Source organism: Myotis yumanensis, unplaced genomic scaffold (assembly GCF_028538775.1).
Source record: "Myotis yumanensis isolate MYYU_CA2020_CCGP unplaced genomic scaffold, mMyoYum1.0.hap1 SCAF_2, whole genome shotgun sequence".
Lineage (NCBI taxonomy): Eukaryota > Metazoa > Chordata > Mammalia > Chiroptera > Vespertilionidae > Myotis > Myotis yumanensis.
Window position 1 is genome coordinate 3,980,249 of NW_027223753.1, and position 21,475 is coordinate 4,001,723.

Consider the following 21,475-nt stretch of genomic DNA (forward strand, 5'->3'; position numbering starts at 1 on the left):
TGTGGAGGGGATGGAGGCCGTGTTGAGTGTGGAGGGGATGGAGGCCGTGTTGAGTGTGGAGGGGATGGAGGCCGTGTTGAGCGTGGAGGGGATGGAGGTTGTGTTGAGCGTGGAGGGGATGGAGGCCGTGTTGAGTGTGGAGGGGATGGAGGGTGTGTTGAGTGTGGAGGGGATGGAGGTTGTGTTGAGTGTGGAGGGGATGGAGGTTGTGTTGAGCGTGGAGGGGATGGAGGTTGTGTTGAGTGTGGAGGGGATGGAGGTTGTGTTGAGCGTGGAGGGGATGGAGGTTGTGTTGAGCGTGGAGGGGATGGAGGGTGTGTTGAGCGTGGAGGGGATGGAGGGTGTGTTGAGTGTGGAGGGGATGGAGGTTGTGTTGAGTGTGGAGGGGATGGAGGGTGTGTTGAGTGTGGAGGGGATGGAGGTTGTGTTGAGTGTGGAGGGGATGGAGGTTGTGTTGAGCGTGGAGGGGATGGAGGTTGTGTTGAGCGTGGAGGGGATGGAGGGTGTGTTGAGTGTGGAGGGGATGGAGGGTGTGTTGAGTGTGGAGGGGATGGAGGTTGTGTTGAGCGTGGAGGGGATGGAGGTTGTGTTGAGCGTGGAGGGGATGGAGGGTGTGTTGAGTGTGGAGGGGATGGAGGTTGTGTTGAGTGTGGAGGGGATGGAGGTTGTGTTGAGCGTGGAGGGGATGGAGGGTGTGTTGAGTGTGGAGGGGAAGGAGGGTGTGTTGAGTGTGGAGGGGATGGAGGTTGTGTTGAGCGTGGAGGGGATGGAGGGTGTGTTGAGCGTGGAGGGGATGGAGGGTGTGTTGAGCGTGGAGGGGATGGAGGTTGTGTTGAGTGTGGAGGGGATGGAGGTTGTGTTGAGCGTGGAGGGGATGGAGGTTGTGTTGAGCGTGGAAGGGATGGAGGTTGTGTTGAGTGTGGAGGGGATGGAGGCCGTGTTGAGCGTGGAGGGGATGGAGGCCGTGTTGAGCGTGGAGGGGATGGAGGTTGTGTTGAGTGTGGAGGGGATGGAGGTTGTGTTGAGTGTGGAGGGGATGGAGGTTAGTTGAGTGTGGAGGGGATGGAGGGTGTGTTGAGTGTGGAGGGGACGGAGGTTGTGTTGAGTGTGGAGGGGATGGAGGCCATGTTGAGTGGAAGTGGGTAGAGGTCATGGTCAAGGGGGTGGAGCCCATATTGAGTGTGGGGGTTTGAGGGTGCTCTCTGGGCTCCCAGTCATCCTGAGTCACCCGTCACCTGTGGTCCTGGAGCACCTGCAGCCTGCTGGTGTTTGGGGAGCCAGGGTCTCAGCCCCTCCCCATGTGCTCTCAGGGAGCACATTCCTAGCCTCTGCAACTGCCTGGCCAGCACAACAAGCCCCCAGGGCCCCGGCAAGGCCAGTGCTGGAGAGGGGAACTCCACCTGCTGAGGAATGTCTCGGTGGCAGAGACTGGAAAGGAGCAGGCTAATTAGCAGGCGCCTGCCTCTCCCAGGAGCTCCTCACCCGCATGTTAAGCCACCAGAGCCTCGTCTCCAGGGCCCCCCAGGCCCTCCCTGCTACAACACCCATGCCCTGGGCTGAATAGTCAATGCCTCTGTTGTTCTCTCATCCTTTTCCAGACAAAGACCAAAGATGCAGCAAGGGGGGAAGTGTTTATTTGTTTTGCTTTTTTGCTTAGATTGTAATCCTGGTGATTATAGAAATATCAAGAAGTAAAATCAACAAAGGCTTTCCCTTTCCCCGACCCTGCACCAAACCCCGTTCCTGGTCGATTAGCGCCACCTGGTGGCCAGTAGCAGCAGAGCGGCTCAGAGAGGCGAACCCTCAGGAGGAGCCAGACTCCCCAGCCAGGCTCTGGAGCCTGCAGACGCAGGGCACTGTCCCAGCCCTGCCTGGGACCTGGTGCCTGGGGTGTGGTGGGAGGCGTCTTAGACCTGCTCTGCGACTCTGGGGCCGTGGGCTTGGGGTGGGGCTGGAGCGCACCTCCTTTCCTCTCCGCCTCAGTCATCACCTCGCCTATGCAAGGTGGAGGGGCTGGCGTCCCCCTGACAGAGGGCATGCTCCCACGTCCCGGCCAGAGTCTGTGGGCGGTGGAGGGGCAGTTAGCACAGCAAGTCCCAGAGGTGCTGCCTCAGGAGCAGCAGGCCGGGCGCCTGAGACTGGAGGTGAAAGAGGGGGGGCGTCAGTCTGGGGAGGGGAGGTTGCTGTCAGGAAGGGTTGGAGGGTTTATTTACAGCCCGAAGTGTTCGCTTGGACGCGTTTCCCAGTGCCCCCACCTCTCACGGAGTGAGGGACCGGGAGTCAGGAATGAGCTGGGCACGTCCAGGCTGCCCACCCTGGGGCTCAGGGCAGCCAGAGTGGCCAAGGTGCCCCCAGTCCTCCCGGCCCGCACAACCTGGGCAGATGCTGGCTCCATGCCAGGGCAGAGGTCCACGTCACAGACACGTGGGCAGGTTGGTGAAAAGGTGGGCTCCTGCCTCCAAGACGCCCTGTCCCACGGGTCTGAGCGGCCCCAGGCACCTGCATTTTTAACAAGCAAGACTCTCGGGCTTTTTGAGAGTTCGCAGCCTGCAGCAGGCGCAGCCAGACGCCACCCAGGAGCCCCGTGGAGATCAGGCCACAGGCCGGTTACGCATCAGCTGGTTCTCACGTGGCTGGGAAGGAAGCAGACACGGGCGGGCGGCAGTGCGGATCTCCAACATGCAGAAGAATGGGGGGATGTGGGGGGACCGTGTGAGGTCTCTCCGTAGACTCTGGGATAAGACCTGCGACCCCACCACGTTCCTTGGGTTGAAAGTGAGATGTATGCCAGGCACATACGGGGTCTGGCCGGACACTTACGGACGTGAAGTCCTGAGAAACACCCTGGGTGCCATAAAGGAAGCACGCCTGTGTCCCTGTGGTGGGCCCAGGCCCGGGCCCAGTGGATGGAGCCCAGGAGGCCCGGAAGGTTCTCTCCCCGCCTGTGTCTGCAGGAGGTGGAGTCAGTGCTGGGGTGAGGACAGGGAGAGGGCCTGGGGAGGACTTCCCTGCCCGTTGGGGGTCCCCTCGGTTAGAGTTGCTGCTCAGGGAGCAGGCCGGGTGGGTCCCCGAAAGCCCCCAGTCCTAGCAGAATGCCTTCGGGGCGCCTCCCCGCCTGGCCCCCAGGAGAGCAGGCGTGGGCCTCAGGGCAAGGCTCCTCAGTGTGGGGCCGCTCCTTTCTCCCGCTATGCGGGGAGGACCCAGGCTTATTTTGCAAATGAGCCTTTTTCCCTCTGGCTAAATTTTATTAGCGGAATTGTCCCCCACGTAGCAGGACAAAAGAGAAATACTTTTGATTTCCTGTCGCTCCTGGCTAGTGCCACTCCGGCTACTTGGGCGCCACGCACCCCCCCACCCCCCCCACCCCCGTTCCCGTCACAAAAATCCCAGCTCTGGTAGGGGCGCCTCTGTGCTGGAGTGGCACGTGCCTGACCGTGACCCGGAGCCACACAGCCCTGCTCATCCTGCGAGTGGTTTCGTTAAAGTGAGAATTTGCTGCCAACATTGAAACCTCCGGGCTTTCAGCTTCTCTCTGAAAATGGAAGGTTCTGGGCCAGTGAGGGGCCCAGGGGCAGCTCCCTCCCCCTTCAGGGGCACCTGGCTCCCTGCACGCCTCGCCTTGGGGCGGGTCACGTGGAGGAGGCGCCTGAGCCCAAGGTCTCCCGAGAAGCAGATGGAAACCGTCTGGGATCCCGCTGGGTCCCTCCCCCCTCCCCCGCCCTCCCCGCCAGGGGCCCGAGGGGTGGTCACTCCTGCCCTCTCTCCCCTGACCTGCGCCGGGAGGATGGGCTGCCGTTAGCCCCGCTGAGAAGATGGTCCCAGGGCCCAGGTGACTCCTGGGTCAGGGGTGACCCTTCCTCTCTCTCGGCCAAACTGCACCTCTGACATCACTGACAATCGGAGAGCTGCAAGCGCGTTCACCTTTTACTACCGCGTGAAGAATGGCGGCCTCCGTGACAGCGACACTGACCAGTCAGGGGTTCTGAGAGCCTTGGAGTGGCCCCGCCACCCGCGTCCTGGTCCAATGAGCAGGGCCGCAGGTGTGCAACACCGCCAAGGCCGCTCCGTCACCGAGCCCCTAGGACTCGTCTGTGTGGCCACTGCAGAGGCGCAGGGAGTGCCAGACAGAGTGGCCGGGGTCTCCTGACGTCAGAGCTGTCAGGGCTCCTCCTGGGGAAGCCCTGTTCCTGCCCCTCCCCCCGAGGTCAGAGGTCATCCCACCTGGAACAGGACCGGCTGTGCTGAGTCTCAGGCCTCTGCCCTCTGCCCTCTGCCCTCTCCTGCACCACTACCACTGGAGCAAGCCTGTGCCTCCTGCCGGAAGACAGGAAGTGGGGTCCTGATGCCCTGCGCCCCCAAACACCCAGAGCCAGGCACCGCCAGCTCCTTCAGCAGCCGGCGCACACGTCCCCGAGCGCACATGCCGCCCGTCTCCAGTCAGCCTCCGAGCCCCTGGAAATGAGATTTCTGAAAATGTCCTCAGGACCCGCGGAGAATGAGAGTTGAGGGCGAGACGGGGAAATTGAATAGTATGTGGGTGTCTGGATATGAGAAGTTAAATCTAATGAAAATGTTATCCAGTTGAACCAAGAAATCAGAAGCAGGGCCTTTATTCCTGTCAACAAGAATACAGTGAAAATTAAACCAACGCCGCTGCCATTTCCCACTGACCTTGTTGCCATGGAGACAGCCTTCCCGTGTCAACAACCCGGAGGAATCCAATTGGGCTCATTCATGCATTGAGAGGCACGTGCGCTCCCCTCCCTCCTGCCTCCGTCTCACGGTCCCTAAATAGGGTGACCACGCGTCCCGATCGCTGGGGAGCGTCCCCGTTTACACCGTTGTCCAGCCATGACCATGGCGCCCTGTCTGTCTCCAAGGTGACCTGTCTGGGCAGCATGTTGAAAGGGCACCCTTTTCGCCTGGCCAGTTTGGCTCAGTGGACAGAGCATCGGCCTGCGGACCAAAGGGTCCCGGGTTCGATTCCAGTCAAGGGCGCGTTCCTCGGTGGCAGGCTCCTCCCCAGCCCGGGCCCTGGCTGGGGCTTGTTCAGGAGGCAACCAATCAATGTGCTTCTCTCACATCGATGTTTCTCTGTCTTTCCCTCTCTCTTCCACTCGCCCTAAAAATCAATGGAAAACATCCTCGGGTGAGGATTAACAAAACAAAACAAAAACAGGTCACCTCTTCATGGGCCTCTCCTGTGTGCTGAGTGCATTGCAGGAAAACTGGCTGCATCCCGGGTGACGGGGCAGGAGGAAGGGGCACCCACGGGCCCCTGTTGGGTGGGAGTTTCTTTGTCACCAACGTGCCACTTGCCACTTGCTCACACAGCACCGAGAAGCCTGCTGTGCTCAGAGGCCAAATGTTGTGGCCCAGGCTCCAGCCCTCCCGGTCCTCTGCTAAGAACGACTGCCCTGGGGTGGGGCCGTGTATGTCCTTGTCCTTGTACGGTTCCTTCCCAACGTGTTGCCGGCCTGACGTTTCAGAGCAGCAAGGGTCTCTCCCTGGGGGCCCCGACCTTGGCGGACTCAGATCTCCCATGGGCACCACCGAATCCCAGTCCTGGGTGGGGCCCACTTCTCTGTGTCTTTAAAGTCCCTTAGCGAACAGTGACGTGGTCACGTGAACTACGGAGAGGCACGCACCCATTTGGCAGATGAGGAAACCGAGGCCAAGAGGAATCAAAGGTCTTCCTTACATCTTACGCATGGGGCCAGCCTGACACAGGCTCTCGGCATTTCTGGGGCCCAGCCCCTTCCTCCCGCACAGCGAGCTCAGGCGCTGAGCTGGGGTTCGCTCTGCCCTTCAGTCAAGTCCCACCACCGCTTAGGGTCGCCACGTCAGGGGACAAACAAGAGGAACTGCCTCTGGGTCCCCAACTCTGACGAGGTGAGCCCCCTCCCCACCACAACCCCCAAACGCTGCTCCCCGAAAGCCCCAGCTCCTCTGGGAGGAGTCTTCCTCTGGGTTCTGTCTTTCATAGAAATTCCCCATAAATGCTCCATCTCCGCTATGAACGTGGCCAGGCTCCAGGAACCCAGAGGCCCAGGTTTAGCCCCGAGCCTGGCTCCTGGCCCAGGCCCCCCTCCCTCTCTTGCTGGCTCCAGACCCTCCAGGGGCAGGTCACAGCAGGTCCACCCTCTCCCCTGCACCCTGGGGGCCCGGCCGGGGTCCTCTCCCTGGTCTGGGTGGCCTGGCCAGCTCAGGGGCCCACGCTCTGGCCCAGCTGTCCAGCTGTCCTGGCCCCAGGAAGGAAGGTCACGAGGGAGGAGCCAGGGTTCAGAGCCTGGCCCTTCTGAGATGGTGGCATCCTTCGTAGCCAGAGAGGGCAGGACCCGGCAGGGTGGGCGGTGGGCTGGGATCAGCACCTGGCCCAGCCCCAGGTTACTGGGGTTCCTGCACCATCACCAGCAAACCCCCCCCCCCCCCCATAAAATGGACACCCTCTCTCCAGGAAGTAATGTGAGTGTAGCTTTGAGTGGAAGGGATCTCCGCCCCCGATGGGGCCGCACCCCCTCATCCATCCAGGCGCTCCTGGGTCCCAGAAGGGGTGCAGCAGGAAGAGCCTGGCTCTGCAGCCCCTCGCCGCCCCTTCTCTGCAGTGTCAGTCACGTAACTTCCCGAGTCTTGGTTCTCAAATTAATAAATGCGATGATAATTCTTCCTCAGAGGGTGGTTGAGAGATTAGAGATGTAATCTCTATGCCAGGGGCTGGAATACCACAGGCTCTGCGGCTTAAAGGAATTAATTTTCTCACAGTCTGGAGGCGGAAGTCCAGGATCAAGGTATTGGTCGGCTGGGTAGGTTTCCGGGGAGGCCCCGTTTCCGGGCTTGCAGACGGCCGCCTTCTCGCTGTGTCCTCCCCCGGCCTTGCCCTGCGTGTGCACAATCCTGGTGCCTCTTCCTCTTCTGACGGGACATGTTGGGTTAGGACCCACCTTAGGACCTCATTTAACCTTGTTCATCTCGGAAAGGCCCTGTCTCCAAACACAGTCACCTTGGGGTCAGAGCTCCAACCTAAGAATGTTGGGGCGCATGAGTCTGTCCAAGCAGGGGTGACAGTGGCGCTAGACCTGGGCTCAGGCCCTGTCTGCCCCAGCCACAGCTGTCCACTTCTCCTCTGGGCGGGGATGGAGCAGCCAGCCCCATGTGGGGTCACCCCACCCTCCCCCAGCCCCGCCTCCACATCTCAATTACTCTCTCCCAGCGGTTGGCCGCCTCTCGGGCAAATTGTTCATGAGAAGATGCTCTCCAAAGCTCAGCCACACGCTGCTGTCATTGATTCCATTTTGATTATTCATATTAGCCAGAGCGCCGCTGTCTAGCCATGGGTGGTAATTAGCACAAGTGTTGGGCACAGGCCAGGTCCGTGCTGGCGTGGGCCTGTGGGTTCCTGCGACAGCCACCCCAGCCCAGCCGCCTCTCGGGGACAGTCCTCACGCAGGGCAGCTGCAGGCGCCCAGCCAGAGCCTGTGTCGGCCCCGGCACGTGTGGCCCGGGGCAGGGGTGGGACTGCTGGGGGAGCCACAGGAGCCCCCCACTTCCAGGGGCCGGCAGGGCGCCCCTGGCCGCTCCTGTCCTGTGCAGGCTCATGGAGGAGCCAGCTTGGCCACGCACACCCTCTCTGGTACCTTCCCTGGCCTAGCCTTCCTGGGCAAGCAGGTCCCCCTCCACCGCCTGAGTGGCCCAGGGACCCCGCCCGGCCGGAACATTCCGGACGTCCTCCATCCTGTCCCCTGGGCCAGGTGGCCGACTGTGGCCTGCGAATGCCGAGCCGGGTGCCTCCACCGAGACTCAGTGAGAGGGGACTGCTGGGACCAGAGCCCCCAGGAGGCGATTTTCTGGGAATTCCCTTTCTTCCTTCGGTACCCCCACCCAGGTCGTGGCCTTGCCTTTTGTCAAGTGCACGTTCACCGCAGTTCCCTGCTGCTGAGTTCAGGAGGGGGAGGGGTCAGCGGTTATTAACCGTCCTCCTCAAAGCGCGCCTTCCCCGGGGAACCTCCCTTCCCGCTGATTCATTACCTGGTCGGAAGCAGAGCGTGACACGTTAAAGCCGTCTTGATAGCATTTGATATTCAGCACTAACGACTCCCACACCGAGGAGGGCTTCCCCCAGAGCGGGAGGGAGGCAATCTGCACATTGGATGTTCCCAGACAGTTGGCGATTTGCATTAAGCATCCAGAAACCCTCTGCTTGCAATCTGTCAGCTTCCCTGGTTCCATTTTATAGCCCTCCCAGCAGGAGGGGGAGCAGCAGCCGCCATGGGGGCTGAGCAGAGCCTGGTCTGAGCACCTTGGTCGGGGTGGCGTGGACTTGGTCAGGGACCTGGTCAGGGAGGACGGGGACCTGGTCGGGGACCTGGTCAGGGGTGACGGACGGGACCCTGATTAGAGGTGACAGGGACCTGTTCGGGGACCTGGTTGAGGAAGACGGGGACCTGGTCAGGCACAGATGCCAGAGGTGTCTGCCACGCGGGGATTGGCAAGCTTACCCTGCCCCCAAGACCTTCGGGTGAGGTGTGGCCACGCGGCTAGAAACCAGACGGGAGCTCATCTCCCCAGACAGCCAAGCTCGGACCCGTGGCTTCCCTGAGGACACCTGTCCGGTCCTGTGATGAGTCGCCCAAGGTGGATGCTCTGTGATGCCCTGGTGACGAGCCCCAGGCGGTCCTCCTCGGCCTGCTGACCGGAGGAACTGAGGCTCAGGCTGTGTGTGTACCGTCCTGCCTGCATCTGAGGTCTCCTGAGAGCTTCTTCAGACACCTGAGCACTGCCCGGGCCTAGGACCCAGAATCTCCTGCCGGTGCTGGGCGGACGCGGGACAGACCATCTGCGTGTGCAGCAGTGTCAGGGGAGGGCCCTCGGGTCCTGCGCTCTGTCCCCACACCTGGCTCCGTGTCGTCATCTATAAAAGGAGGAGCCTGGGGAGGGTCCTCAGCCAGGGGGCCAGGACCTGGGCAGGCCAGGGCCCTGAGCCTCACCCCTGCCTCAGCCAGGCCCCCTCTGCTCTCGCCCGGCTTCCGTGTTGCGTTTCCGGGCGAAGGTTTCTTTGAGCAAAGGGCTCCGTAGCTGTGATGAGGGTTACAACCCCAGCCTGGGCCTTCCCTTCAGCTGCTGAGGACAAGGCGGCTGAGCTCCCCGAGGGAGCCCAAGGCCGAGGCTGGCCGCCTGAGGAGTGGGGGGCGGTAAAGCCACCACCACCCCCTGTGTGTGCCCATCCATCGCGCTCTGAACAGGCGCACACAACTGCACCCCAGATCCAGGCAGCTCGGTGAGCCGGGGGCAGAAGCCATCAGCACCGCCCCCCTGCCCCTGATGACCTGCTGGGTGGGATCCAAGAGCCGCACGACAGGACCGTGGGCCCCGGTGCTGATGAAGGTGCTGGAGGCTGAGCCCTAAGGGCGCCAGAAGGGCCTCTTCAGGGTGGCACGGAGGGCAAGGACCGTGAGCCAGCAGCACACAGGCACAGCAGGGTCCTGGCAGATCCCAACCCTCACTCGTGGGGTTTCCTTTGCAAAACCACTGACGTTCCACATCCAGGTGCGGACAGGGAGCGGGGGCACGAGGTGCACACCCTGGAGCTCTCCCTCTGCCCCCATGCAAAGGCTGAGCATCTGTGATTGCACAGCAAGCACCCCGTTGCCATAGCATCAGCCGGCCGCCACAACTGGCGTCTCGTGCTGGATGTCACCATCATCGCCGTGAACGGCTGTGACAACAGCGGCTCTTTGCTGGGGACACACGACATGCCGGGTGGTGGATCAATCGGGTTCCCTCCGCATCAGCATGCCAGGCAGATACTGTTAGATTCCCATTGTACAGATGAGGACGCTGAGGCCCAGAGAGGCTTAGCGGCTTGCTCAGACTTACACAGCAAGTAAAGACCGAAATCTGGACTCCAATCCGGGTGTGAATTTGACCGGGCTCCGCCATGTGTAGACTGTGTCCTTGTCCATCTGTGTCCTGGAGCCCCTCACAGACAAGGGCAGGAGAAGTGAGCCGTGACCGCTCTTCCCCCGGGTCCCTGTGAGAGAAGCTCAGCCAGAGGAGAAAGGACGGCCTCGCAGCCGCAAAGCCACTGCCTCTCCCTGGCGTGACCTGGGCCCTGCTCCTCCTCCCAGGCCACCTGCACCCAGCGTCCCCTGCTCAGCAGCCTGGTCCCTCCTGGAGCCCGGCTGTGGATTCACTGCCTCCAGAGCTGGCTCCCCAGAGCCTCCAGCGCTGGGCTGTGCTGGGCCGACATGCCACCCCAGGCCTGGCCAGCTCTTGGCCTGTGGGGGGCGGGGCGGGGGGGAGGGCGTGAACCGCAGTCAGTCCGCACACTCAGCGGGCGAGTTGGTTTATTTTCGGGTCCCGGCCCATCCTGCCAGAAGGTGGGGAGACAGCCCTCAGCCCTGCGGGTGCCACTCAAGATGGCCAGTCATCTGTGGGCACCCACTGCCCAGGCCACGTGGGCCCTGCAGTCCTGTCCCCTCAGCCCCTCGGGGCCGAGAAGTCAGGTGGAGAGAAAGCGCGGCCCTGGGGCAGGTCCTCCCCAGCTCGCTGCTGACCTCCCCTCTGGGTCCCCAGGACCTCACTCCGGGGAGGTCCTTTGTCTCCCACTCCAGGGCCCCGTGAAGAGCTACCTGGTGCACTTGCACTTGGGGAAACCAGACAGATCCCTAGGCAGCCCACTGCCGGCTGCACCTGAGGGGAAGGAGGGAGGGGGAGCAGGGGAAGAGCAGGGAGCCCCCCCCGGGGGGGGGGGAAGCTGGTGGGGCAGCCTGGGCTCCCTCCAGCCTCCTCCTGTGTCCCTAGAGCCAGCCTCCCAGCAGGGAGGGGAGGGGCTGAGCTCTGAGAGGGCCTCTGACCCCGCCCCTGTCTCCCCCAGTTCACGGCATCAAGTGGACCTGCAGCAACGGCAACAGCAGCTCGGGCTTCTCCGTGGAGCAGCTGGTGCAGCAGATCCTCGACAGCCACCAGACCAAGCCGCAGCCTCGGACCCACAACTGCTTGTGCGCCAGCGGCTTGGGTGAGCGGGGTGGGCACAGCGGGCAGGCGGGCATCACGGGCCCAAGGGCTCTGCCAAGCAGCGGCATGGCCCTCCTCCTCAGGGGTCACCGTGATGGCCAGTGAGGAGAGGGGTCAGCCCGGGGTCAGGCGACAGCATGGCCTCCAGGTCAGACTCACCCTTGTCCTGCCCTCCAGCCAGTGGGGGGCCCACTTGGGGCAGAGACAGCAGTTCCCAAGGAGGCAGCTCCCCTGGGAGTGGGGCCAGCAGAGTTGTGGTGCCTGTGGATGGGGCTCCAGGCCTCTGTCCACCCACCGCAGTGCCCTCCAGGCCTCCAGTGCCCTTGGGCCATGTCAGCAGGGGGCCCTGGTCCCTTGGCTTCCCGGGATCAGTCCTGAGTCAATGGGCCACTCAAGCCAAACAGCTGTCTTTCACCTCCGTCTCCGCCAAGCGTCCGGGGTCCGCGCTCTCCATCCCAGTGTCTCTTCCTAGTAACAGTTTGCTCTTTGAAGTGTGCGTCCTGCCCCCTGCGCGGCCCTAAGGAGAAGTTCCCGTTGGAGGCCACCTCGCTTCCCCGCCACATCTGCCTGCATTTAGGGATCACGGTGGCGAGGCTGTGACGGGATCGGGGGAGGATTCACCCTTTTATAAAAGCAAACTTACCAGACGGGATGGAAATAAGGGTGGAGGCCGAGAAAAGCGGGAGAAGCGTCCTGGGGTCCTGGCGGGCGTGAGCCCTGACCCACTGGGGCTCGGACGCCGTGCGGCTCTTCCTTCTCTGCCGCTGAGCCGGGCGGGGGCTCTGTCCTTGCTGCGTTTTAGAAGGAGTTTGGCCCACAAAGAGCTGAGGACAGGTCCAGCCAGCTGGACAGAGGGTGGTGGCCCCGAATACCTTGCGGCCCACACAACAAAGTCTGGGCCCCCCTTTGGCCTTGGGGCCTGGGAGCGACCCAGAGAGCAGGCCTTGCTCTTGGGTCCCCCTCCACCTCTGGCTGCCGGTCCCAGGGGGCTCCCTGCCGCCTGGAGGAGAGGGGCTTCCTGCAATGCTGCCCGGCCTGCGGGCCTGGACGCTTCCAGGGGGTGGAGAGAGGGACCAGGCCACCCCCCGGCTGAGCCCCGCCAGCGAGAGCCTGGCCAGGGAAGGCGGCTGCTCCGAGGGTGGGAGGGTCTCCCTGGAAGATGGCCTTCTCTCCGTCCTCTCCTCCCCGCCTCCCGTGGTCGGGGCACTGCTGCCACCACTTGCAAAGTGAATGGAGGAAAAGGGGCCTGGTGTGGAGGGTGCGGACCGGGGCACATGGGAGCCTGGGGCCGGGGGTCAGGAGGCCCCAATCCTGAGCGGCTGCTACACGCCAGCCCCAGGGGCTCGGGGGCTCCCGGGAGGGGCTTTGCCAGCTGCCAGCTGCTCAGAGACAGGCCTGCTGCAGCCCAGCTCTGACTCTCTCTTTGTGTGCGTGTGTGTGCGTGTGTGTGTGCGCACACGTGTGTGTTTGCGTGTGTGCGTGCTGTGCCTCTGCCCTCTGCAGGAGCGGGCAGCAGCGTGCATCACAAGTGCAACAGTGCCAAACACCGCATCATCTCGCCGAAGGTGGAGCCGCGGACGGGGGGCTACGGGGGCCACGCGGAGGTGCAGCACAATGACGTGTCCGAGGGCAAGCAGGAGCACAGCCACGGCAAGGGCTCGAGCCGCGAGAAGAGGAACGGCAAGGTGGCCAAGCCCGTGCTGCTGCACCAGAGCAGCACCGAGGTCTCGTCCACCAACCAGGTGGAGGTGCCCGACACCACCCAGAGCTCCCCCGTGTCCATCAGCAGCGGTCTCAACAGCGACCCCGACATGGCGGACAGCCCCGTGGTCACCGGCGTGTCCAGCATGGCGGTGGCCTCCGTGATGGGGAGCCTGTCCCAGAGCGCCACGGTCTTCATGTCCGAGGTCACCAACGAGGCCGTGTACACCATGTCCCCCACCGCCGGCCCCAACCACCACCTCCTCTCGCCCGACGCCTCGCAGGGCCTGGTCCTGGCCATGAGCTCCGACGGCCACAAGTTCGCCTTCCCCACCCCGGGCGGCTCGGACAGCCTGTCCATGCTGCCCTCCAACGTCTCCGAAGAGCTGGTCCTCTCCACCACCCTGGACGGCGGCCGGAAGATTCCAGAAACCACCATGAACTTTGACCCCGACTGTTTCCTCAACAACCCAAAGCAGGGCCAGACGTACGGGGGCGGGGGCCTGAAGGCCGAGATGGTCAGTGCCGGCGTCCGGCACTCGCCCCCCGTGGAGAGGGCCTTCAGCTTCACCACCGTCCTCGCCAAGGAGATCAAGACGGAGGACACCTCCTTCGAGCAGCAAATGGCCAAAGAAGCGTACTCCTCGTCGGCCGCGGCGGCCGGCTCCCTCAGCCTGAGCGCGGGCCCCGGCCTGCTGCCGTCGGGCGGCGGCCTGAGCCCCAGCACCACCCTGGAGCAGATGGACTTCAGCGCCATCGACTCCAACAAGGACTACGCGTCCAGCTTCAGCCAGACGGGCCACAGCCCCCACATCCACCAGACCCCCTCCCCCAGCTTCTTCCTGCAGGACGCCAGCAAGCCCCTCCCCCTCGAGCAGAGCGCCCACAGCAGCCTGAGCGACTCCGCGGGCACCTTCGTGATGCCCACGGTGAAAACGGAGGCCTCCTCGCAGACCAGCTCCTGCAGCGGCCACGTGGAGACGCGGATAGAGTCCACCTCCTCCCTCCACCTCATGCAGTTTCAGGCCAATTTCCAGGCCATGGGTGCGGAAGGGGAGGTCACCATGGAGACCTCGCAGGTGGCCGAAGGGGGCGAGGGCCTGATCAAGTCCGGGGAGCTGCAGGCCTGCGGCTCCGAGCACTACCTGCAGCCCGAGACCCCCGGGGTGATCCGCAGCACGGGCGGCGTCCCCCTCCTCCCGGGGAACGTGGTGCAGGGACTGTACCCCGTGGCCCAGCCCGGCCTCGGCAACGCCTCCAACATGGAGCTCAGCCTGGACCACTTTGACATCTCCTTCAGCAACCAGTTCTCCGACCTGATCAACGACTTCATCTCCGTGGAGGGGGGCAGCGGCACCATCTACGGGCACCAGCTGGTGTCGGGGGACGGCGCGGCGCTCTCGCAGTCGGAGGACGGGGCCCGGGCCCCCTTCGCCCAGGCCGAGATGTGCATCCCCTGCTGCAGCCCCCAGCAGGGGAGCCTGCAGCTCAGCGGCGCCGAGGGCGGGGCCGGCACCATGGCCTACATGCACGTCGCCGAGGTGGTCTCGGCCGCCTCGGCCCAGGGCACCCTGGGGATGCTACAGCAGAGCGGACGGGTGTTCATGGTGACCGACTACTCCCCGGAGTGGTCCTACCCGGAGGTAAGTGGCAGCTGCCATCTCCTCCCTGTCACCCATCATCTCGCCTGCTCACCCCCAGCATGGAGCTGAGGGAGCTCATTTGCATGTGGCTTTCCAGACCACGAAGGCCCAGCTGGCCCCTCCCAGGTCACCTGAAATACCTCCCCTCCTCAGCCCGGTGCCCAGTCTCCATCACAGCCAGTAGCTTTAAGCCAGGAGTCTCCGCGGAGGCCAGGGGCCCTCTGGCCAGAACAGTCCGCTGTCACCTGGCTTACGTGTTAAGATTCCACCTATATTTTGCTTTGCTTTTGGGGAGGGGGCAGGGGAGGCTCCTAGAGCTGGAAAAGACCATTCGAAAGTCAGCATCATGGATCAGCCATGTCCGCTGCTCATTCACTGCTAAACAAAAGGATGCAAAGCAAGAACCAATTCCCAACAAATGAAGAGGGAGGGCACAGCTTCTGAATAGGCTTCTGTAAGACTTGCTCGGTTAAATCGGACCTTGCACCATCAAAGGCATGTTATATGGCCCCGGGACCCCCCCCACCCCCCGGCCCTCCACCGCCGAGCCCAGAGCTGTAGGAAACCCGTGGGCCACGGCGGCACGTGCTTCAGGAAGCGACCTTGGCCTTCTTTCCAGCTAGAATGAGGCAGGAAGGGGAGATGCCGGGCCTTTCGCTCGCTGCACCCCGGGGCGCACTCCTCCACTCCTCCCAGCCCACCGGCCGGGTGCTCGGGGCCCAGCTGGGCCCTTTCTCCCAGTTGGTGGCTGCTCGCGGCTCCCCTGGTGCCCCTGCCACGTTCCCTCGGTGTCAGGGCAGGGGAGGGGGCTGCTGCCCGGACAAGGGAGGGATGCTCTCAAAGACCCTGAACCTCCTGGGCTCCCTGAGGCCACAGACCTCCTCCGGCCGGGCAGTGAGGGATGCTGGCCACAGCCCAGGCACCTTCCAGACCCAGGCGCTGGCAGGGGGTCCTGGGACAATGCCCACCCAGTTCGGGTCTGGGTGCTGGGGTGCCCTGAGAGGTAACGCACCCCTCAGAGCTGGCACCCACGGCCGAGTCTCTCGCAGGCTCTGGTGAGGGGACGGTGGTGCGGGGCACATCTCAGGGGCACGCCTGGGTGTGAAGTCTGGCTCTGCCAGATGTGGCCTCTCTGTGACTCGGTTTCCTCACCTCTAAGATGGGGATGTACTGGCACCTGCCTTGGGCGTGGTGCCAGGAGTGCTCGGTGTAGTCTTTGGCCCGTAGTCCGTCCTCAGTGGACAGTGGTCATTATTCCCGGCCACAGTGCTCTCTCCACGCCCTCCTGCATTGGCCGTGAAAAGAGGCTGCTCATTGGTTGACCGCCTACGACCGTGGCGGGGTCACCTGGACGGTGGGCCTCCGTGTCACAGACTCGGCCAGGAGGCTCACACCTGCTCCACCCCCTTCCTTGATGGTAAAGCTGAGCTAAAACCTGTATGCCAGGGCCCCCAGCTCCCAGGCGCCATGTCAGCCAGCGGGCGGCCCCGCCTCCGGACAGGAGCCTGGAAGTACAGCCGGCGCCCAGTCAGAGCAGCTCCCGCCCGTGCGCTGCGTGTGCGGGGCGTTAACAGCCTCAGGCGTCCAGGCGGCCGCCCTGTGTGGTGAGGGGTCTGGATTCCAGGCCTGGCCCACGCTTCCCACAGTGACTGGGGCGGGAGCGGCCTTCCCGTCTCCACCTTGGTGTGGGGTGTGAGGACTCAGTAAGGTGTTCAGGCAGCACCTGTGTCTTCTGTCCACCTCCCACACTGCCCCCCTCAAGGCTCTAGAAGGTTCTAGCTGGTTTCCCTTGATGTGGCTCAGGGTGCCTCCCTCAGTGGCACTGATCTCCGTGGCACCGTCCCAGCACCCGCCACATTCCCCAGGACACTCTGAGGCTCCCTGGAGCCTGAGTCCTGCAGGAGCTGAAGGGCAGGAGGGGGAGCCCTCTTCCCCGGGGCCTCAGCCTGGGCGTGCAGGTCCTGGGCGTGCAGGTCCTGGGCCAGTCCAGGCCCGCACTCAGGCCTCCTTGCCCCGCGGGCCTTGGCCAGGGGCCTTAGGGAGGGCCCTCAGCAAGCCTGGCCTCCGAGTCCCAGCCTGCAGCTCCACGCAGTTCAGCCGCTGGCCACCAGAGGGCAGCACGGGAACAGGAACCTCGCAGAGGGAGCCTCTGCCCTAGTTTCCCAGCAGCCCTGGGTGATCACAGCTGCTGGGAACAAAAGCAGCTCAGATTCAATGTGATTTGGAAAATGCACAGAAACCACCCGATGTGGCTGAGTGGAGAGACCTCTGCGGAGGCTCCAGGGGCGCTACCCTCCCACGGTCCCCAGTGGGCAGCAGAGGGGCCCCCTCCTGGGTTCTCCTGGGGGAGACACCCCCTTCTCTATTGACCTCCCCTTTCCTCCCCTCCCTCAAACCCCCTGGCCCGCATGCTCACCCCTCCCCTGCTCCACGGGCCAGAGGCCTGCTTGCTGACAGTCAGGACCCTGGTTCTAGCCAGGCTCTGCCAGGCTCCAGAGGGCGCTGTGCTGGGACACCCAGGCCCGGGACACCCCCAGTCTGTAAATATGGGGTCAGGCGCACCCACTTTGCAGGAACGCCAAGGCTGGGGCCACCTTGCTGTCTCTTCTCAGAGGGTCCCCGCTCCCACAGGCAGCTCCCACTTCTGTGTTCTGTTCTCTTAACCTCCAGCAGCAGGCGGCCACACACACACATGCATGCATACACACACGCACACATGCATACACACGCACACACATGCAAACACACAGGAGGTGCCCCTGGGCCCCAGAATCTGCCCCAGGTGCATCAGAAATCTGGGTCCTTTATCTCAGGACTCCTAGGACAGGGCGACCTCAGTGGCATTTGCTGCTCCCTCCCCTCCCCCAAGCCCTCTGCCACCTCCCTTCACCCACTCCTGCGGCACCAGGCGGGGGAGGACGCAATTAGGGCCTTCAGGTGCCTGCGTCACCGCAGCTCAGCGCAGCAGGGCGAGGGTTGCCATGGAAACCATCCCTTGAACCGAAGGATGCTGAGCCCCTCCTGTGCCGTTGCCATGGAGAAGGCCCTGGTTCACGGTTGCCATGGAGAAGGCCCTGGTTCCGCAGTGATTGCTGCAGCCCGTTGTCCCCCGCAGTGGCCCTGGCTTCCCGCCAGCAGCTGTGGGTGCTGTTATTTTCCTCTTCCTTTTTCCTCACATGGTCACCGTGGCCTTTTGAAGCCACTGCTCTTTCACTTCCCAGGAACCAGCAGGACGGCCCCCTGAGCTGGCCTCGTGCTGCAGGCATCCCAAAGTCGGCTCTGCCTGGGGCATGGGGCACCTGCCCAGCCAGCACCCACTCCCAGCCCCGCCCCTCCCAGAGCCCCAACTCTCCCTGTGGAACCCTAGATCTGAGCCAAGGGAAGCAAGGCCAGGGGCCCTGGAGATCAGATCCCACCGGAGAGGCGGAGCCGCTGGCCTGAGAACACAGCCAGGCGGCCTCCTGCTCTGGGCTCCTGTGCTCTCTCCACTGCCCTCCAGACTGTGGTCGCCTCGTGGTAAAGTGACGTCTCCAAAGCCAGACCTGCCCCTCGGCGATCCCCACCAGACCTGGGGTCCCGGTCCCTTTGCATTACCCACCAGGCATCAGTCTCCGCAGGACACTGAGGTGCTCAGGCCTCCTCAAACCCGAGCCTCCCACAGTCTGCCCACAGCCCGAGACAGACCCGGCCCCTGCCCTGTCTCCCCTTCCTTCCAGGGGTCCACCAGACCAGCTCCCAGGGGCTTCCGGGGCTGAAAAGATTAGAATACTCTGCTCCAGCCTGGAACTGAAATTAAGCAGGAGGGGTCAGGGGTCAGGGGTCAGCACTGCGCCCGTGCTGGATGCCAGCTGAGGGAGCCAGGAGCACCGGGGCCCCGAGGGACCAGGGCTCCCCACAGAGGGTGCGTCCTCAACCCTCAGCAGCTGACACTGTCCCCACTGTCTGTCCCCTCTAGGGAGGAGTGAAGGTTCTCATCACAGGCCCGTGGCAAGAAGCCAGCAATAACTACAGCTGCCTGTTCGACCAGATCTCAGTGCCTGCGTCCCTCATCCAGCCCGGCGTGCTGCGCTGCTACTGCCCAGGTGAGAGGCGGGGCCGGGACACGGGGCACCCTGAGCGAGCTGAGCCATCGCTCCGGGCCTCACCCCCTCAGCTGTGAACACATGGGCCCCGATGGGCTGTTATAACGGCCTCTGTTCCGCTCACGGGCCCCACATGGGGCAGGGCCAGGCGGGGACTCTGGCGATGAGGGGCTGGTGCACCCAGGCTGGCCACTGCGGGAGCTCTAACCTCCCAGCCCTGACGGGTTGTGGGAGCTGGTGGGAGCGGGGCAGGTGGAAGCCCCACAGGAGCTGCGTGAGGTCAGAGGCCGCCTCTGCAGCACGCAGGCCTCTCTCCTCCTATGCGCTCACGGCCCAAGCCAGCCAAGCGCCATACGGATAGGAGAGTCCAGGCCGTGGGCGCACAGGGCCAGTCCCCCTGGGGCGCAGGGAGGTCAGAGGCCTGGTGGGCGATGGGGAAGGGGTGTCAAACTCAGACTAATCCAGAAGTTTGCCGAAGGCCTCCACCCACCCAGTGCCCCGAGAAGGTGCCTGCACAGAATTTGCTCCCGGGTTCAGAGGTGGGAGCCCCAAGGGCTGTCCCTCGGGGTTCATCATCCTCTGCTTAGCTGGTGACCCGTCTGACAACGCGTCCTCACCGCCTCCCCAGGGGCCTGTCAGCCCCACACGGGCGGGGTCTGTCTTTCTTGGTCACCGAGTCCCCCGCGGCTGGAAAGGGGCCCCCCAGCGCGGCCCACGGAGGAGCGAGGAGCGTGTGATTTGTGCAGGAACCTGTGTCTAGAGCCCAGGCTTTCCGTCCCCCGGGCTGGTGCTGGGACCACCCTTGGCTGGCCCCTCCCACACCGGCCACCCCAGGGATGACCTGTTCCACTTCCCAGGCAGTGAACCGAGATACAGGGAGGCAGGTGGCAAGGGCGGAGTCCACCCTGTGCCATCTGAAGCCCGGGGCTACAAAGGAGAGAGCGCTCTCTGCAGAGGCGGCAGGTGGGGAAGAGAGGCGGGGGTGGGGTCGGCTGGTGCCAGTTTCCACCAGGGGTGCTCCCGCCAGAGCCTGGCCCTCTCTCCCCACAGCTGTCTGCCTCCCCAGCCTTCCTGACCCCCCTGCCTAGGCTCCGAGCTCAGGGCAGAGTCTCCTTCTCTCTCTCCATCTCCCCGGGCAGCTCCCTCGCTGGGCTCACAAGCCCAGCCTGCACTGGAACCCAGCACCTCCTCACCAGCCGTCCCAGGGAGCAGGCTCTGCTGGCCCTGCCCACCCCCCACCCCCACCCCCACCCCCACCCCCCGGATGCCTGGCTGCCTCCCGAGGACCCAATCAGCTCCCTTGGCTCCCAGCAGCCCTGCCTGGCCTGGGTCGGCCTTCACAGCGGGGCCTGTGCGGAGTGTCCCAGCCCCGCTGGGAGGAGGGTGCAGGGGGCCCGGGGAGAGGGTGGCGTGTTGTTAAACTGCCCACTTATCACCTGCTGCCGGGACAGGCCTGGCCTGGCCTATAAATAGCCCACTTCCTCTACCTGGCCCTGCCTGGCGGGGACCCGGGCCTGCTCGTCCTCAGTTATCTGACCCTCAAACAACAACAACTGGCCTCTGCGTGCCCTCTGGACGGTGCCCTAGGCCCGGACGGGCAGATCCTGGGGCTGGGCTGGGTCAGTCACACTGCAGCGCAGCCCGGACCAGCCGGTCCGTCCGTGTGACCAGCCGGTGGTTGACCTCTCTCAGCCTCAGTTTCCGCATCTTTCAAACCTGCCTGGCGGGTGAGAGTGCCGGTGCGGGCAGCCCTGAAGCACCTGGCACACGCTCAGTGCCCGCGCGTCCACCACGGGGCCTCTGCACTTGCTCACGGGGGGCGGCGGGAGAGAGGACCGGACCCAACGGGCAGTCCTCCTGGCACCCGAGCACGTCTGAGTCCCTGCGCCACCTGGACTTCTAACAGCCTGCAGCTCGGACCAACGGACACCCAGCGACGAGAGCCACAGCCTCAGAGGCCGACAGAGCGGGCCCTGCGGCTGGAGCCCCGTCCTGCTCAACAGCCAAGCACAGACAGGGGGCCCCTGGAACACCTCGCTTTGAGGCCCACACTGAAGCATGCCAGTCTGTCAGACAGCTCTGACTGCACTCATTCAGTCATTCATTCATTTCTTCATTCATCAAATACTTCGCCAGGTACCGGGTAGGTGCCTGAAACGGAGCAAAGCGTAGAGCCAGACGTGAACCCTGACCCTGACCATGGGGGACGGTGCTGGCTGCTTCAGGGGTCAGCCCTGGGGAGCGGGAGCTGAGCTTGAAGAAGGAACATGTGAAGCCAGAACCCAAGCAGCCTCACTGAAAAGCAGGGCTCCGAGGCCTCTGTGCACACGCCGGCGCCCGAGGGGCTGAGGGTGCCATGGGGAGAGGGCACCAGGAGGGGGCACCGCCCACAGCCTGACACACCCGCCCGAGCCAAATGGGGGAGGGGAGTCCACCCTGACCGAGGACACGGTTCTTCCGGCCGCTGGACCCCGCCGCTGGACTCTGTCTCCCACACAATTCCAGGCCCAACGCCGGGAGGGAGACAGGCAAGCCAGGCCCCAGTGCAGGCACAGCAGCGGTGAGGGGACTGGGCCTGGGAAGGGCGGCCGGGCTCGGGAGGAGAGAGGAGCCACCGACAAGAAGACTTGGCTCTCAGAGCCTGCAAGTCACCAAAAGGCGAAAGATGCCCTGGGGACTATGTCCAAGCTGGAGCTGAAATTCAAGCCCAGTGCATGGCTCAGTGGTTGAGCGTTGACCTATGAACCTGCAGGTCACAGTTCGATTCCTGGTCAGGGCACGTGACCGGGTTGTGGGCTCCATCTTCAGAAGGGGGCATGCAGGAAGCAGCCGATCAATGATTCTCTCTCATCCATGTTTCTATCTCTCTCGCCTTCTCCCTTCCTCGAGCTCTAAAATAATCATAAAAAAACATTTTTTTAAAAAAGATGAAATTCATAAGGAGGTGAGCAAGTGCCCTGCGATTTGAAGCGATGCGCTCAGCAGTTACTGAGTGGCCGCCACATGCCAGGCACAGACCTTGGCCTTGGGCTTTAG

The 21,475-nt window shown here is 63.7% G+C and overlaps 1 protein-coding gene across 9 annotated transcripts in view; it reads left to right on the forward strand.

Moving 5' to 3' along the window:
- CAMTA1 (calmodulin binding transcription activator 1) overlaps positions 1–21,475 on the forward strand; it is a 674,030-nt gene that overhangs the window by 576,565 nt on the left and 75,990 nt on the right. For all 9 annotated transcript variants that reach the window (XM_070403987.1, XM_070403988.1, XM_070403989.1 and 6 more), the window contains 3 exons: positions 10,874–11,014; positions 12,517–14,357; positions 18,313–18,439. In XM_070403987.1, the coding sequence (XP_070260088.1) occupies positions 10,874–11,014; positions 12,517–14,357; positions 18,313–18,439 (2,109 nt within the window). The remainder of the gene's footprint in view (positions 1–10,873; positions 11,015–12,516; positions 14,358–18,312; positions 18,440–21,475) is intronic.